General features: G+C 42.2%; 2 protein-coding genes across 3 annotated transcripts in view; one reads left to right on the top strand and one right to left on the bottom strand.

Moving 5' to 3' along the window:
• Positions 1-20,075, bottom strand: part of LOC106609811 (protein Wnt-5b) — a 223,050-nt gene that overhangs the window by 86,852 nt on the left and 116,123 nt on the right. For both annotated transcript variants that reach the window (XM_082964204.1, XM_082964203.1), the window contains exon 2: positions 12,085-12,176. The gene's annotated coding sequence lies outside the window, so the exon portion shown is untranslated. The remainder of the gene's footprint in view (positions 1-12,084; positions 12,177-20,075) is intronic.
• LOC106590767 (F-box/LRR-repeat protein 14) lies at positions 6,398-9,414 on the top strand. The gene has a single exon (XM_014181929.3). It carries the CDS (start codon positions 6,936-6,938, stop codon positions 8,136-8,138), a length of 1,203 nt encoding a protein of 400 aa, XP_014037404.1. The 5' UTR covers positions 6,398-6,935; the 3' UTR covers positions 8,139-9,414.

Raw genomic sequence — 20,075 nt, 5'->3', positions numbered from 1 at the left:
CTACTACCACTACTACTACAACTACCACTACCACTACTAACACTAATACTACTACTACTACCACTACTACCACGACAACTATTACTACTACCACCACTATTACTACTACCACTACTAATACTACTACTACTGCTACTACCGCTACTACCACTACTTATACTACTACTACTACTACTACCACTACTACTACCACCACTACTACTACTACTACCACCACCACTACTACTACTAAGGACACTACCACTACCACTACTACTACCACTACTACTACAACTACCACTACCACTACTAACACTAATACTACTACTACTACCACTACTACTACTACCACCACTACTACTACTACCACCACCACCACCACTACTACTACTACAACTACTAATACTACTACTACTACCACAACTACTACTACTACCACCACCACTATTACTACTACCACTACTAATACTACTACTGCTACTACCACTACTACCACTACTTATACTACTACTACTACTACTACTACTACTACTACTACCACTACTACTACTACCACCACTACTACCACCACCACTACTACTAGTACTACGAACACTACCACTACCACTACCACTACTACTACAACTACCACTACCACTACTAACACTAATACTACTACTACTACCACTACTACTAAAACCACCACTACTACTACTACTACCACTACTACTATTGCTACTACTACAACTACTACCACTACTACCACTACCGCTACCACTACTACTACTATCACCACTACCACTACTACTACTACCACTACTACACACCTACTATTGCTGCTACTACTACTACTACCACGACAACTAATACTTTAACTACTACTACTACTACCACTATTACCACTGCCACTACTACTACCACTATTACCACTAAATCAACTACTACTACTACCACTATTTCCACTAATACAACTACTAGTACTAACACTACTACTACTACTGCGACTACTTCTACCACTATTACCACTAATACAACTACAACTACTAACACTACTACTACTACTACCACTATTACCACTAATACAACTACAACTACTAACACTACTGCTACTACTACTACTACCAGTATTGCCAATAATACAACTACTACCAATATTACCACTAATACAACTACTACTACTACTACTACTTCTACCACTACTAATACTACTACTACCACCACCACTATTACTACTACCACTACTACTACCAATACAACCTCTATTACCACTAATACAACAACTACTACTACTACTACTACTACCACTATTACACTAATACAACTACTACTACTACCACCACTACTACTACTACTACTACTACTACCACTACCACTACCACTACTACTACCACTACTACCACCACTACTATTACTACTACCACTACAACTAACACTACTACCACCACTACTTCTACTAACACTACTACTACTACTACCACTACTACTACTACTACCACCACTACTACTACCACAACTACTACTACTACCACCACCACTATTACTACTACCACTACTAATACTACTACTACTGATACTACCGCTACTACCACTACTTATACTACTACTACTACTACTACTACTACTACCACTACTACTACTACCACCACTACTACTACTATCACCACTACTACTACTACCACTATTACCACTACCACTATTACCACTAAATCAACTACTACTACTACCACTATTTCAACTAATACAACTACTAGTACCAACACTACACCTACTACCGCTACTACTACTGCTACTACTATCACTATTACCAATAATACAACAACAACTACTAACACTACTAATAATAATAATACTGCTACTAATACTACTACCACCAGTATTGCCACTAATACAACTACTACCACTATTACCACTAATACAACTACTACTACTACTACCACTACTACTACTACCACTACTAATACTACTACTACTACTACTACTACTACCACTACTACCATTACTACTACTACTACCACCACTACTACCACAACTACTACTACTACCACCACCACTATTACTACTACTACTGCTACTACCGCTACTACCACTACTTATACTACTACTACTACTACTACCACTACTACTACCACCACTACTACTACTACTACCACCACCACTACTACTACTAAGGACACTACTACTACCACTACTACTACAACTACCACTACCACTACTAACACTAATACTACTACTACTACCACTACTACCACGACAACTACTACTACTACCACCACTATTACTACTACCACTACTAATACTACTACTACTGCTACTACCGCTACTACCACTACTTATACTACTACTACTACTACTACCACTACTACTACCACCACTACTACTACTACTACCACCACCACTACTACTACTAAGGACACTACCACTACCACTACTACTACCACTACTACTACAACTACCACTACTAACACTAATACTACTACTACTACCACTACTACTACTACCACCACTACTACTACTACCACCACCACCACCACTACTACTACTACAACTACTAATACTACTACTACTACCACAACTACTACTACTACCACCACCACTATTACTACTACCACTACTAATACTACTACTGCTAGTACCGCTACTACCACTACTTATACTACTACTACTACTACTACTACCACTACTACTACTACCACCACTACTACCACCACCACTACTACTAGTACTACGAACACTACCACTACCACTACCACTACTACTACAACTACCACTACCACTACTAATACTAATACTACTACTACTACCACTACTACTAAAACCACCACTACTACTACTACTACCACCACCACCACTACTACTACTACTACTACCACCACTACTACTACCACTACTACCACTACTACTACTATTACCACCACCACTATTACTACTACCACTACTATTACTAATACTACCACCACTACTACTACTACTACCACTACTACTACTTCGACTACTACCACTACTACCATTACTACTACTACCACTACCACCACCATTACTTCTACCACCACGATTATTACTACTACTACCACTACTACTACTACTACTACTACTACCACTACTACTACTACTACTACTAACACAACCACTACTACCACCACCACTACTACTACCAGTACTACTACAACTACTACCACTACTACTATTGCTACTACTACAACTACTACCACTACTACCACTACCGCTACCACTACTACTACTATCACCACTACCACTACTACTACTACCACTACTACACACCTACTATTGCTGCTACTACTACTACTACCACGACAACTAATACTTTAACTACTACTACTACTACCACTATTACCACTGCCACTACTACTACCACTATTACCACTAAATCAACTACTACTACTACCACTATTTCCACTAATACAACTACTAGTACTAACACTACTACTACTACTGCGACTACTTCTACCACTATTACCACTAATACAACTACAACTACTAACACTACTACTACTACTACTACTATTACCACTAATACAACTACAACTACTAACACTACTGCTACTACTACTACTACCAGTATTGCCACTAATACAACTACTACCACTATTACCACTAATACAACTACTACTACTACTACTACTTCTACCACTACTAATACTACTACTACCACCACCACTATTACTACTACCACTACTACTACCAATACAACCTCTATTACCACTAATACAACAACTACTACTACTACTACTACCACTATTACACTAATACAACTACTACTACTACCACCACTACTACTACTACTACTACTACTACCACTACCACTACCACTACTACTACCACTACTACCACCACTACTATTACTACTACCACTACAACTAACACTACTACCACCACTACTTCTACTAACACTACTACTACTACTACTACTACTTCTACTACTACTACTACCACTACTACTACTACTACTACTACCACTAATACTAATACCACTACTACCACTACTACCACTACTACTAATACTACTACTACTACTACTACCACTACCACTACCACTACTACTACCACTACTACTAACACTACTACCACCACTACTACTACCACCACTACTACTACTACCACTACTACTACTACCACTACTACTACTACTACCAATACCACTACTACTACCACTACTACCATTACTACTACTACCACCACCACTACTACTACTACTACTACTACCACCACCACTACTACTACTACTACTACACCACTACTACTACTACCACCACTGCTACTACTAGCACTACTACTACTACTACTACTACTACTACTACCACAACCACTACCACCCCCACTACTACTACTACCACTACTACTACAACTACTACCACTACTACTATTACTACTACAGTTCCCGCTCAGCCCAGTCAAAACTGTTTGCTGCTCTGGCACCCCAATGGTGGAACAAGCTCCCTCACGACGCCAGGACAGCGGAGCCAATCACCACCTTCCGGAGACACCTGAAACCCCACCTCTTTAAGGAATACCTGGGATAGGATTAAGTAAACCTTCTAACCCCCCCCCCCCCCCCCCCCCAAAAAAAAAGATATAGATGTACTATTGTAAAGTGGTTGTTCCACTGGATATCATAAGGTGAATGCACCAATTTGTAAGTCGCTCTGGATAAGAGCGTCTGCTAAATGACGTATATGTAAATGTAAATGTACAACTACTACCACTACTACCACTAATGCTACCACTACTACAACAATCACCACTACCACTACTACTACTACCACTACTACACACCTACTACTGCTGCTACTACTACTACTACTACCACTACTACTACAACTACTACTACTACCACTATTACCACTAATACAACTACTATTACTAACACTAATACAACTACAACTACTAACACTACTACTACTACTAATGCTGCTACTACTACTACTACCAGTATTGCCACTAATACAACTACTACCACTATTACCACTAATACAACTACTACTACTACCAGTATTGCCACTAATACAACTACTACCACTATTACCACTAATACAACTACTACTACTACCAGTATTGCCACTAATACAACTACTACCATTAATACAACTACTACCACTACCACTACTACTAACACTACTACCACTACCACTACTACTAACACTACTACTACTACTACTACCACTACTAATACTACTACTACTACCACTACTAATACTACTACTACTACTTAGCTAGCAGATAGTATCTACCTTCCTTTGACGTTAGAACTGGAAAGGAGGCCCTGGTTAGCAGAATTCAACAGTTTTTATTTTCATATGCATTCTGTAAGCTTCTAGCTGGAAATGGAACTGTTGCCTGTTTGTGTTGTTGACCTGGGGGGTCAGAGCATAGAATCGAATCAGAGCATAGATGAAATGCTAGACATGCCTGAAATGAATAAGAAAAAAGCATGGGTAAATGTATGATAATTATAATTTACACAAATAAGTTATCACTAAGATTGATCGGGATATAATCAACAAATATAATGCATGACTGGTAATTTCATTAATTTACACACAACAATGTAGTGAATATGCTTCAAAACAGGCTATAACCCTCTGAGAAATATTGAGGGGAAATAGCAACAGCTTAGTAATAAGTCTTGTTACCATAGTATTAAAAATAAAACAGAGTAATAATCTCACTATGTACAGCAACAGGATAAACGTGCCATATTTGTTGAAAAATAAAGAATCTCCTTCAATTAAAAGGCATTTGATTAGAATCTGGCCATGATAATGTGATACCGGTGATTTGTGTTACTATTCAGCTCTATTGTATCATTGTATCAATTGTAACACTTTTCACTTGGCAGCAGAGTTGTGTTACAGATGTATCCTTTACTTGATACACTTGGCGGATCAGACCTGATACAATGTTTCAGTTTGTAGAACACTGAGAAGGGAGACAAAGCACAGCGTTCTATTTGGAACACAGAACTCTAACAGACTCCTTCTAGAATAGTTCGAGCTCCAAAAAATAACACAAACACAGTTCAGTTTTAGATGTGTTATAAAACATCTAAATCATTTCAAATAGAATCAAAAACCAATATACCGCGACAACTAAAGGGTTAAGACTAAAGTGAACTGAATTGTAAGAAGTTGGTTTCCAGGGGAACTATTCTTACTGTTCCAGCTGAGTTGGACCAAACCACAATCCTCCCAGGGAAGGGGGGAGTCGAAACAGACTCTCTTAAATACATTTTAAATATCCTATGCTAAAGCAAGTCACACAATGTTCTTATTTACTAGGAACATGGATAATATATATTGTATTTTACAGTATTCCTTTAATATAAAGAAAACGGCTTTATAATTTGTAATGTGTATGTCCCTCCCCCGCGGTAGAGCGGTGCTCACGGCCCTGCCAAGTCAGTTTGAAAGACCAGACAAAGGCAGGCAGGAAGCCCTTCGGCTTGGCAATGCGTGCGAGCCGAGAGAGCGCAAAAGCAAACTGAAACCCCACTCCTTTTCTGATAACGGAGAGGAAGAGAGACAGAGAGAAGAAGCAGACTGGAATTCCAACCCTCCGTGTATTTATGATAGTTTAAAGGTCTCTTTTGAAAATGTATGACCGTTTGGATCCTCGGCGCGAGCCTAGACGTGTTTCTAAAGGCATCATAGGTAGCGTCGTCTGACCAAGGAGGGCTCGGGCGCTTTCCGTTCCTATCCTTCGCTTCCCCCCTCTTGGTGAGGGGATATATTGGAACAAGGTTTTGGGGCTTTTTGCATTTGAATCCTACTGCGCAACCAGACGGATCACGTGGGATGTGGAGTTGATCGATTTGCGCCGTTAAATGTATAAAGAGGAAATAGGGAAAAGGTCTGTTAAAAAAGCATAACCGCTTTCTTCCGGATTACAGGGGACTCTACTTTTACAGAGGGAAATACGTCGGTGGGCTCGGGGAACCGGAGTGATTTTTATGCCTGTTTAAAATGGAGACGCACATATCGTGCCTCTTTCCGGAAATTTTAGCCATGATTTTCAGCTACTTGGATGTAAGGGACAAAGGCAGGGTGGCCCAAGTGTGCGCTGCTTGGAGGGACGCTTCCTACCACAAGTCGGTGTGGAGGGGGGTGGAAGCCAAGCTGCATCTGCGGCGGGCCAATCCTTCTCTCTTCCCCAGCCTACAGGCCCGCGGAATCCGGAGGGTACAGATTCTCAGCCTGCGGCGGAGCCTCAGCTACGTGATCCAGGGGATGCCAAACATCGAGAGTCTGAACCTGAGTGGCTGCTATAACTTAACGGATAACGGCCTGGGGCACGCGTTTGTCCAGGAAATCCCTTCCCTTCGGGTTCTAAACCTTAGTCTGTGTAAGCAGATCACGGACTCCAGCCTGGGCCGGATCGCCCAGTATCTGAAGAACCTGGAGGTTCTGGAACTGGGCGGGTGTAGTAACATCACCAACACGGGGCTGTTACTCATAGCGTGGGGTTTACACCGGCTCAAGAGCCTCAACCTCCGCAGCTGCCGGCATGTGTCTGACGTGGGCATCGGGCACCTGGCGGGCATGACCCGCAGCGCAGCGGAGGGCTGTCTCAACCTGGAATACCTGACGCTGCAGGACTGTCAAAAACTTACGGATCTGTCCCTCAAGCACATCTCGAAGGGCCTGGCTAAGCTCAGAGTTCTCAACCTGAGTTTCTGTGGCGGGATCTCTGACGCAGGTATGATCCACCTCTCTCACATGACCAGCCTCTGGAGCCTTAACCTGCGCTCTTGCGACAACATCAGTGACACGGGCATCATGCACCTGGCCATGGGCACGCTGCGGCTCTCCGGGCTGGACATGTCCTTCTGTGACAAGATAGGGGACCAGAGTCTGGCTTACATCGCCCAGGGCCTGTACCAGCTCAAATCCCTGTCCCTGTGCTCGTGCCACATTAGTGACGATGGCATCAACAGGATGGTGCGCCAGATGCATGAGCTGAGAACCCTGAACATTGGACAGTGTGTGCGGATTACAGACAAAGGACTGGAGCTCATTGCCGACCACTTGACTCAGTTGACGGGGATCGATCTGTATGGATGTACTAAAATCACGAAACGGGGACTGGAAAGGATAACGCAGCTCCCATGCCTTAAAGTTTTGAATCTGGGACTTTGGCAGATGACAGAGAGTGAAAAAGTGAGGTGAAACTAACTTGGCGAGGATTAGTTGGGGAGGGGGACACATAGAGAGGAGAAGTGGTAACGGCGCAGGAGACCAGTGGGCGGGGAAATGTTCCTTCTAAAATATATATATATCCTCTGCTCTCAATCTCGTCGTAGTTGGATATTTTCTCATTCAATGTAACCTAACTTAATGCTACAAAACTGTGATCAAAAAATATGTTGCGCAATTTTAGGCCAAATGAAAACAGGATTAATCATCATCAAATGCATGTTTTCATTATTAACAACACAATACCCCGCCCCCGCATTATGAAGACAAACTACTTTTTATTATTCCTAAAGAGTCGCAATATTTAACTTCAAACTGTCCAACTATCGCGCCTAATACATTTGGCTACCTCGTTTATCAATGTGTTGTAATAAATCCGTGTATTGTTAAAAAGAAAGAGAGGAGAGAAATTGTGCCTATAGACAGTAGCAGTCCCCTCCCCCAACGCGTCTCGCGCTTGGAGAATCCTCGCAGCAAAAAGAAACGCTCTCTAACTACCTTTGTGTTCATTTGCCCAGAAACGCTTAACAATGAAGAAGAGAAACGAACAGAGTTTCGTTTAAAAGGACTGTTCACACTCAGACAAAAAATAGCGACTTTATGCAAATTAAAACGGATTAAATACTGGTTTGTATCCAAAATCATTTTATTTTTGTTTTGTTTACTTTTTAACCCAACTTAAAGGCCTTGTAGCCTTGGATTCAAGCTTTGAATAATGGGACCCTTCCTTCCCTATATTATTTTGGTGTGTTTATGCTTATGGAAGCAGATATTGTCGAATTATTGCTGTTATTCAGAGCGTTGTACTTCAAATTGAAGTGATTTCTATAATAGAAATGCTGCCCCTTTTCTCAATCAGGTGTTTTCCAACTAATCCTCCATATCCTCGAGAATATGGGTCGCTACCTATTAAACACAATCATACACACTAGTCCACAATAACAACGGAAGAGACACTCCTTTGGAATAGAATCTAAATAAATGCTTTAGAATGAACAAGCAATCGATCGTTATTTTCTCGGCTTCCAAGTGACTGCGTGTCAGGTCTACATGGGACCTATGGAATCAGAACATGACGTTATGAGCGAACAGAACTGCAACATGTATTGAGTCCTGCTGAGAGACTACTGTGTTTTAATGTACTGTATATGTGTTTGTAAAAAAACAGAATCCAAAATTAAATTGTTTTATATTCTTACAGTAAACATTAAAGTTGATATTTATATAATAAATGAAAAGGTCATGTGGACTCGTTTTGTACGGGGATTGTATTGTACATTAGTAGCCTACTACTTATTGTTTCCTCGTGATCATCCTTATTACAAGACCATGCACTCCTGCTTTGATCGAAAACGTGTCCATTTAAGAGAAACAGCTGTTTATGTCCGTAGATCCCCGGAAGAGACAAGCTATTTAAAAAAGAACTGTCCACATATTATTATCGTTCTGATCACAACCATAATCTTACGAATTTGATTGTTCGGTTTAGAGAAACGGTTATAATGTTGATATGCCGGCTTGGATTGTTAAATTATTTACGAGCAGATTCAAAATGGATGCTTCCCTTGATTTTGCTTGTTATAATTATCAGTCTGACGTATTGTGTTGATACGTTTCAGTGGCTTGCATCTCAAAGGGCTGTCACTAACGTGGCTCTAAACACAGGGATATTAAACCCTCACGCCCATAGACTTATTAGCATTTTATTGTGCTGTTTTTCTGGGACATTTTAGGCCACAGCCCAGGTTTTGGCTGTTTAAATGTTGCTAACATTTGGTTATATGTTATCATGTGGACTATATACTATCTGTTTCTTTAGCCAAATGTGTGTTTAGAATAAGAGTAGGATACCGGCAGTTGCTTTTGTTTCCCGAAGTTAAAAAGGCACGTTGGGATTTTTCTCTGGCTTGCTCAGTCACGCATACCAGATCTGAGAGACTGCCTTGGTCCCACGGGACGTCTTCTCTCCTCCCACCCCCTCCCTTCTCCTCACCCCCCAAAACTCAGCCGACAACCCCCCCCCCCCCCCCCCCCCCTCCTGTCTCACAGACACTTTTTAACATTCCACACCATCATTCAAAGCATTTAAGCGTTCTTCTTCTTTCTCCGTCTCTGTGTCTGTCCGTCCACAGGGGCGGAGGTAAAGAACGGGATAGAGGGGTTCTTGACCAGAGAGAGTGAGAGAGGGAAAGTGAGAATTCACTGTGTGCTGTTTTAGACTCGTCTCGGTCTTGTGTAATAAAACACATGAAAGCGAGATAACCCCCATTCCATAGATAAACAGGGTACTGTATTTTAGAACATCTTATCTCATATTTGTTTAGTAAAATAAAATAAAAATAATGTCCTTATATACAGGGGTCTTCTCTTAATGTTGATGTTATGTTCTGGTAGTCTACCTTGACTGAAATGGTACGTTTGTCAGTTCATTATGTTGGAGATCCTATTTGATCAGATATCCCCTTGACTTGATGTCTGATTGTACTTCAATCAAAAAGGCTCCTGCTTGCTATTCTTTTCAGTCATATTTAGTTTGTACTTCAGTTGAAATAGGTCCCGCTGTGGTATTTAGATGTATGTTTGTATTTTAGTTCAAAATGGCTGTTGATATATTTTTCAGATGAATTCAGTTTGTAGTTGAAATGGCTATTGTAGTACTTTTCATTCAATTTAATTGGTAGGCCAACTTCAGTGAAAACAGTCCCTGCTACAGTTCAATTGAATTGATTTTGATTCCACAGTGCTCTAGTTAGTTTGTAGCAAAGTTGTTTCAAACAGTTATTTTTGCTGAGTTAAGCTGTCACGTTCACAGTGTTACTTTAAAAGCATACTTCGCTTTGAGAGGGCGAACCAGAGCCTTTTTACCGCTCACATTAAGGGGAATTGGCTCTTCTCAACAAAGCATGAGGCACATCTGCAATAATGTGCTAGCCAAGGCTCACCACCTCTCTCCACCTCCTCTCTTCACCTTTCTCCACCTCTTCTGTTTACCTCTTTTCCCCTCATCTCTCAACATCCTCTCTCCACCTCCTCTCTCCTCTCTTTACCTCTCTCCACCTCCTCATCCTCTCTCCACCTCCTCGCTCCACCTCCTCTCTCCTCTCTTTACCTCTCTCCACCTCCTCATCCTCTCTCCACCTCCTCTCTCCTCTCTTTACCTCTCTCCACCTCCTCATCCTCTCTCCACCTCCTCATCCTCTCTCTACCTCCTCTCTCCTCATCCTCTCTCTACCTCCTCTCTCCTCCACCTCTCCTCCCTCCTCTCTAAGTCTCCACCTCTTTCCACCTCTGTTTTACAGCGCCTGCAGTTTAAAGGTGTTGCTGACTTACAGTAGAAACGCTTTGATGTTTTCACTGGCCTTCGGGGGTTGTGTGTGTGTGTGTGTGTGTGTGTGTGTGTGTGTGTGTGTGTGTGTGTGTGTGAGAAGCCTATAGGGGGTTGTGTGTGTGTGTGTGTGTGTGTGTGTGAGAAGCCTATAGGGGGTTGTGTGTGTGTGTGTGTGTGTGTGTGTGTGTGTGTGTGTGTGAGAAGTCTATAGGGGGTTTGAGTGTGGCAGGGCTTTTATCAGAGCTACAGGAGCTGAAAAAAATCCTGGCCTCCGGAAAAAGCATTTGGCGTGGCTGCCGTTTGATTGCAGGCTGGGGCCCGAAAGACCAAAAGATCTGGCTGGAGGTGTGTTGTAACTGTGTGTGCATCCCAAATTACACCCTTTTTCCTCTATAGTGCACTACTTTAGACCAGGCCACATAGGGCACTACACAGGGAATAGGGGACTATTTGTGAAGCAGACTGTACAACTGAAATGTATATTATTTGTGAAGAGGGAAGTTAGCGAAAGAGGGGTGAGATTCTTGTAGAATTTACTGTTGAGACTAGAGGTGTGTGTGGACAGTAGTTAGAGAGAGAGAAGTAACTTACTGTATAGGCCTGGGTTAGGCTAGCAGGAGCACAAGTAGGGAGTGGAGGAGGGAGGAGGAAAGGTGACGTTGCCTCTCCCTAATGTCTGATCCCTGGAAAAAGAAAAGCAGAGGAATTTGTGAGTCACTATTTGACTTTGGACTGCTAAAAGTGAGTGTGGCGTGCTAAAATCCAGGCTGAGGCGAGAGGAGACAGGCTCGTTAGGCAGGCAGGTTCACTATAGAAACTTGCTGCCTGTACCAGAGATATAGATACACAAACTTGCTGCCTGTACCAGAGATATAGACACACAAACTTGCTGCCTGTACCAGAGATATAGACACACAAACTTGCTGCCTGTACCAGAGATATAAATACACAAACTTGCTGCCTGTACCAGAGATATAGACACACAAACCTGCTGCCTGTACCAGAGATATAGACACACAAACTTGCTGCCTGTACCAGAGATATAGATACAAAAACCTGCTGGCTGTAACAGAGATATAGACACACAAACTTGCTGCCTGTAACAGAGATATAGATACACAAACTTGCTGGCTGTAACAGAGATATAGACACACAAACCTGCTGCCTGTACCAGAGATATAGACACACAAACCTGCTGCCTGTACCAGAGATATAGACACACAAACTTGCTGCCTGTACCAGAGATATAGACACACAAACTTGCTGCCTGTACCAGAGATATAGACACACAAACTTGCTGCCTGTACCAGAGATATAGACACACAAACTTGCTGCCTGTACCAGAGATATAGACTCACAAACCTGCTGCCTGTACCAGAGATATAGATACACAAACTTGCTGCCTGTACCAGAGATATAGACACACAAACCTGCTGCCTGTACCAGAGATATAGACACACAAACTTGCTGCCTGTACCAGAGATATAGACACACAAACTTGCTGCCTGTACCAGAGATATAGACACACAAACCTGCTGCCTGTACCAGAGATATAGATACACAAACTTGCTGCCTGTACCAGAGATATAGACACACAAACCTGCTGCCTGTACCAGAGATATAGACACACAAACTTGCTGCCTGTACCAGAGATATAGAAGTTCAGTTACTGTGTTATTGGGCCAGTTTCCAGGACACAGATTAAGCCTGGTCCTGAACTAAAAAGCATGCTAAATTTAAGAATCTCTCTTTAAATAGCTTTTTAGTCCAGGAATATAGGCTTAATTTGTGTCTGGGAATACAGACACTGTGTCATTGGGCTGGTTTCCCAGGCACAGATTAATCCTTGTCCTGGTCTAATGGAGAATTTCATTGTCAATGAAGAAATACCTTTTTAGTCCAGAACTAGGATTAATCTGTATCTGGGAAACCAGCCTTTAGAGTTGACCCCCCCCAGCAGTTACAGTGTTATTGGGCTGAGTATCCTAGACACAGATAAAGTCTAGTCTTTGACTAACACAACACTATTGGTTTAATGTTGCCCTGGAAACCAGTTCATACTATGTCTCAGAGCTGAGCCCCCTCCCAGTCTAGGTTTCAACCCTCAGTCAGACAGGGCTAGGCTGGGATATTACGAGTAGGATTTCCAGGCTCTGGTAATGATATCCAGATGAGATTTGTATTTAGCCATGTTCACACATTGGTGACATTTACAGTCTCAGATAATATGGAGAGGGCCTTCAGAAAGTATTCATACCCCTTGACTTATACTACGGTTTGTTGTTACAGCCTGAATTCACAATGGATATATATATATATTTTAAATCTCACCCATCTACACACAATACCCCATAATAAAAAAGTGAAAACATGTTTTTTGACATTTTTGCAAATGTATTGAAAATTAATTTCCAAAATCGAATTTACATAAGTATTCAAACCCCCTGAGTCAATACATGTTAGAATCACCTTTGGCAGCGATTACAGCTGTTAGTCTTTCTGGGTAAGTCTCTAAGAGCTTAACATACCTGGATTGTACAATATTTGGCAATTATTATTTTCAAAAGTCTTGCCATAGAATTTCAAGCCGATTTAAGTCAAAACTGTAACTAGGCCACTCAGGAACATTCAATATTGTTTTTCTGAAATGTGAATTTGTCTCCCAGTGTTTGTTGGGAAGAAGTCTGAACCAGGTTTTACTCCCTGTGCTGAGCTCTATTACGTTTATTTTGAATCCTCCCAAAACCTCCCTAGTCCTTGCCAATGACAAGCATACCCATAACATGATGCAGCCACCACCATGCTTGAAAATATGAAGAGTGGTACTCAGTGATGTGTTGTGTTGGATTTGACCCAAATATAACACTTTGTATTCAGGACATAAAGGTCATTTCTGTGCCACATTTTTTTTTACAGTTTTCCTTTTGTGCGTTATTGCAAACAGGATGCATGTTTTGGAATATGTTTTATTCTGTACAGGCTTCCTTCTTTTCACTCTATCATTTAGGTTAGTATTGTGGAGTAACTACAATGTTGTTGATCCATCATCAGTTTTCTCTTAACACAGCCATTAAACTCTGTAACTGTTTTAAAATCACCATTGACCTCATGGTGAAACCCCTGAGCGGTTTCCTTCCTCCCTGGCAACTGAGTTAGGAAGTACGCCTGTATCTTTGTAGTGACTGGGTGTATTGATACACCATCCAAAGTGTAATTAATAACTTCACCAGGCTCAAAGGGATATTCATTGTCTGTTTTTTTTATTTTTACACATCAACCAATAGGTGGCCTTCTTTGCGAGGCATTGGAAAACCTCCCTGGTCTTTGTGGTTGAATCTGTGTTTAAAATTCACTGCTCGACTGAGGGACCTCACAGATAATTGTATGTGTGGGGAACAGAGATGAGATAGTCACTCAAAGATCATGTTAAACACTATTATTGCAGAAAGCGTGAGTCAATGCAACTTATTATGTGACTTGTTAAGCATATTTTTATTCCTGAACGCATTTAGGCTTACCATAACAAAGGAGTTAATACCTATTGACTAGAGACATTTCAGCTTTTCATTTTTTATTAATTTGTAAAATGTCTAAAAACATGATTCATCTTTGACATTCTGGGGTATTGTGTGCAGGCCAGCGACACAACATCTCCACTTAATCCATTTTTTAATTCAGGCTGTGACCCCAAAACATTTCGAAAAAGACAAGGGGTGAATACTTTCTGAAGGCCCTGTATTTCAGGAAGGTTACTGTAAAGATGATTTACTGTAGACACATAGAGAAATCACATACTGACCCAATGTTATTGTCAGAAGGTTACTGTAAAGATGATTTACTGTAGATACATAGAGAAATCACATTCTGACCCAATGTTATTGTCAGAAGGTTACGACAAAGATTACTAGATGTATAGCAAAAACAATATATATGTACTACTACTGAGTAAAAAAAAAAGAAAAAATATTTTGTTTGAAATGTGTATTTTGCTGTATAAATTATTTTTAAATGAAAGTAAGGACAAGAATGGCATCAAATTGTCAGACAATAACACACATCACAATACCCCATAATGACATCACAATACCCCATAATGACATCACAATACCCCATAATGACATCACAATACCCCATAAAGACAAAGCAACAACAGCTTTTTAGAAATGTTGCAAATTTATTACAAATAAAAAACTGATATCACATTTACATAAGTATTCACAAACTTTACTAAGTACTTTGTTGAAGCACGTTTGTCAGCGATTACAGCTTTGAGTCCTCTTGGGTATGACGCTACAAGCTTGCCACACCTGTATTTGGGGAGTTTCTGTCAAAGATGTCGTAAGAATTGGACCAAGGTGCAGCGGGAACGTGTATGCACATCTTCTTTATTATATAAAAAGAAGGAAAAAACAAACAAAACACGTATACAAACGCAACGAACGACACTAACAGACCTGTCAGGCGAACAGACACTAAACAGTCGACAACTACCCACAAATCCCAATACAAAAACACCCCTATACATAGGACCTTCAATCAGAGGCAACGAGGAACAGCTGCCTCCAATTGAAGGTCCATCAAAACCCTAAACATAGAACTAAAAGGACTAGACTAGAACATAGAAATAACTAACATAGAACATAAACCAACAAACCCCGGAACACATAAACCAAACACCCCTCTACCTAAATATATAGCCCGAACCACATAAAACCAAGACCCCCTGCCACGCCCTGACCAAAATACAATAACAAATAACCCCTTTACTGGTCAGGACGTGACAGTTTCTCCCATTCTTCTCTGCAGATCCTCTCAAGCTCTGTCAGGTTGGATGGGGAGCGTCGCTGCACAACTATTTTCAGGTCTCTCCAGAGATGTTGGATCTGGTTCAAGTCCCAGCTCTGGCTGGGCCACTCAAGGACATTCAGAGACTTGTCACGAAGGCACTCCTGCATTGTCTTGGCTGTGTGCTTAGGGTCGTTATCCTGTTGGAAGGTGAACCTTCGCCCCAGTCTGAGGTCCTGAGCGCTCTGGAGCAGGTTTTCATCAAGGATCTCTCTGTACTTTGCTCCGTTCATCTTTGCCTTGATCCTGACTAGTCTCCCAGTTCCTGCCGCTGAAAAACATCCCCACAGCATGATGCTGCCACCACCATGCTTCACCATAGGGATGGTGCCAGGTTTCCTCCAGACATGACGCTTGGCATTCAGGCCAAAGAGTTCGATCTTGGTTTCATCAGACCAGAGAATCTTGTTTCTCATCGTCTGAGAGTCCTTTAGGTGCCTTTTGGCAAACTCCAAGCGGGCTGTCATGTGCCTTTTACTGAGGAGTGGCTTCCGTCTGGCCACTCTACCATAAAGGCCTGATTGGTGGAGTGCTGCAGAGATGGTTGTCCTTCTGGAAGGTTTTCCCATCTCCACAAAGGAGCTCTGGAGCTCTGTCAGAGTGACCATCAGGTTTTTGGTCACCTCCCTGACCAAGGCCCTTCTCCCAAGACTGCTCAGTTTGTCCTGGCAGACGGCTCCAGGAAGAGTCTTGGTGGTTCCAAACTTCTTCCATTTAAGAATGATGGAGGCCACTGTGTTCTTGGGGACTTTCAATGGTATAGATATTTTTTGGTACCCTTCCCCAGATCTGTGCCTTGACACAATCCTGTCTCGGAGCTCTACGGACAATTCCTTCTACCTCATGGCTTGGTTTTTGCTCTGACATGCACTGTCAACTGTGGGACCTTTATATAGACAGGTGTGTGCCTTTCCAAATCATATCCAATCAATTGAATTTACCACAGGTGGACTACAATCAAGTTGTAGAAACATCTCAAGGATGATCAATGGAAACAGGATGCACCTGAGCTCAATTTCGAGTCTCATAGCAAAGAGTCTGAATACTTATGTAAATAAGATATTTCAGTTGTTTATTTGTTATAAATTTGCAAACATTTCAAACCTGTTTTCGCTTTGTCATTATGGGGTATTGTGTATAGATTAATGAGGAAAACAGTTCATTTAATTGATTTTAGAATAAGGCTGTAATGTAACAAAATGTGGAAAAAGGGAAGGGGTCTGAATCCTTTCTGAAGGCACCTTTATATGCTCAGAGTTTCTTCTTTACTGCACCTTGTTTTACTAGATGTACAACAGTGTTATTACCTGTAGCCTACTAGTCATCTAATAGCAGTATAACTGTCCTGGTCCCCTCCTCCCATCTGCTCTACAGCCTTCTAATACACAGTGGTCAGCTCAGAGTCACACAGGTGCATAATAGAAGGTCTGGGTGTCTGTTTTACAACGAGAGGAGAGAGGACGGCTTAGCATGGACTGTCTGTATTACCTGTACAGTGCTTGTTTGTGAGGAGGGAGAGCTAGTGGGAGACAGAGTGAGAGGTAAAGACAGACAGAGGGAGAAACAGGAAGAGACACAGGGAGAGACGGACGGACGAACGGACGGACGGAGAAAGGCTTGCCCTTTATGGTTGTGAGGTCTGGGGTCCGCTCACCAACCAAGAATTCACAAAATGGGACAAACATCAAATTGAGACTCTGCATGAAGAATTCTGCAAAAAATATCGTCCTTGTACAACGTAAAACACCAAATAATGCATACAGAGCAGAATTAGGATGATACCTGCTAATTATCAAAATCCAGAAAAGAGATGTTAAATTCTACAACCACCTAAAAGGAAGCGATTTCCAAACCTTCCATAACAAAGCCATCACCTACAGAGATATGAACCTGGAGAAGAGTCCCCTAAGCAAGCTGGTCCTGGGGCTCTGTTCACAAACACAAACAGACAAAAATATAATTACTTGACACATTGGAAAGAATTTACAAAAAAACAGAGCAAACTAGAATGCTATTTGTCCCTAAACAGAGAGTACACAGTGGCAGAATACCTGACCACTGTGACTGACCCAAACTTAAGGAAAGCTTTGACTATGTACATACTCAGTGAGCATAGCCTTGCTATTGAGAAAGGCCGCCGTAGGCAGACCTGGCTCTCAAGAGAAGACAGGCTATGTGCCCACTGCCCACAAAATGAGGTGGAAACTGAGCTGCACTTCCTAACCTCCTGCCAAATGTATGACCATATTAGAGACACATATTTCCCTCAGATTACACAGATCCACAAAGAATTACAAAACAAACCCAATTTTGATAAAGTCCCATATCTACTGGGTGAAATATCACAGTGTGACATCACAGCAGCAAGATTTGTGACCTGTTGCCACAAGAAAAGTTCAACCAGTGAAGAACAAACACCATTATAAATACAACTCATATTTATGTTTATTCATTTCCCCTTTTGTACATCGTTACAACACTGCATATATACATAATATGACATTTGAAATGTCTTTATTCCTTTGGAACATTTGTGACTGTAATGTTTACTATTAATTTTATAATGTTTATTTCACTTGCTTTGGCAATATTAACATATGTTTCCCATGTCAATAAAGCCCTTTTAACTGAATTGAATTGAATTGAATTGACAGACAGACAGACAGACAGACAGACAGACAGACAGACAGACAGACAGACAGACAGACAGACAGACAGACAGAGAGAGAGACAGACAGGAGAAAGGGAGAGGCAGACAGGAGAAAGGGAGAGGCAGACAGACAGACAGGAGAAGGGGAGAGACAGACAGGTGAAAGGGAGAGGCAGACAGGTGAAGGGAGAGGCAGACAGGAGAAAGGGAGAGACAGACAGGAGAAAGGGAGAGGCAGACAGGAGAAAGGGTGAGGCAGACAGGTGAAAGGGAGAGACAGACAGGAGAAAGGGAGAGGCAGACAGGAGAAACAGGAGAAAGGGAGAGGCAGACAGGAGAAAGGGTGAGGCAGACAGGTGAAAGGGAGAGACAGACAGGAGAAATGGAGAGGCAGACAGGTGAAAGGGAGAGACAGACAGGAGAAAGGGAGAGGCAGACAGGAGAAAGGGAGAGGCAGACAGGAGAAAGGGTGAGGCAGACAGTGAGAGTCAGCTAGGAGCCAGTCTCTCTGCCAGGACCAGGTGTGTGGACAGTCCAGTGGTCCCAGAGGACCTCCTATCATCTCCTATTGATACGATCCTATTGATCCAGCCTGTCGCCCTTTAGACCAGTGGACACAACATGGACCGAGGCTGGACACAAGGCGGTCCATAGGGGTTTGATGGCCACTCTACAGAAGGGTCCTCATCACAGTGTCTGTGAAGGGTTGATGAGACACGGTCCGGCCACAGCATAGTCTGTGGGGCCTTTGGAGACACAACAAGGTCCAAAAGATAAACAGAAGGGGTATTTTAACACAAGTCCTGGCCAGTTTCTTGTGTGTGTATGCGTGCGTTTGTGCGTCTGTGTGTGCGTGTGCGTGTGTGTATCGGGGTCAGCCAGCTCTCCTCTGGGAGGTTGTGACAGTGTTTGACTGGTGTCATGTGACCTGACGGGGCCCAGGGGCAGGCTGGGAGGCCCAAGCTGTCAGGGATCTGATGCCTCCGAGGGGTCGACCAGACTCACCTCGCGCCACACACACAGACACACAGAGTCTGTCTTCTGCTGCCCCTGCTCGATGGCTCCAAGCTGTCAAAACAGTCTCTCT

Source organism: Salmo salar, chromosome 17 (assembly GCF_965601325.2).
Source record: "Salmo salar chromosome 17, fSalSal1, whole genome shotgun sequence".
Taxonomy (NCBI): domain Eukaryota; kingdom Metazoa; phylum Chordata; class Actinopteri; order Salmoniformes; family Salmonidae; genus Salmo; species Salmo salar.
This window is presented reverse-complemented; position numbering and strand designations above follow the sequence as displayed.

What these genes read in the sequence shown, in the direction of transcription:
- LOC106590767 (XM_014181929.3), top strand. Translation starts at nt 6,936, where the DNA reads ATGGAGACGCACATATCGTGCCTCTTTCCGGAAATTTTAGCCATGATT.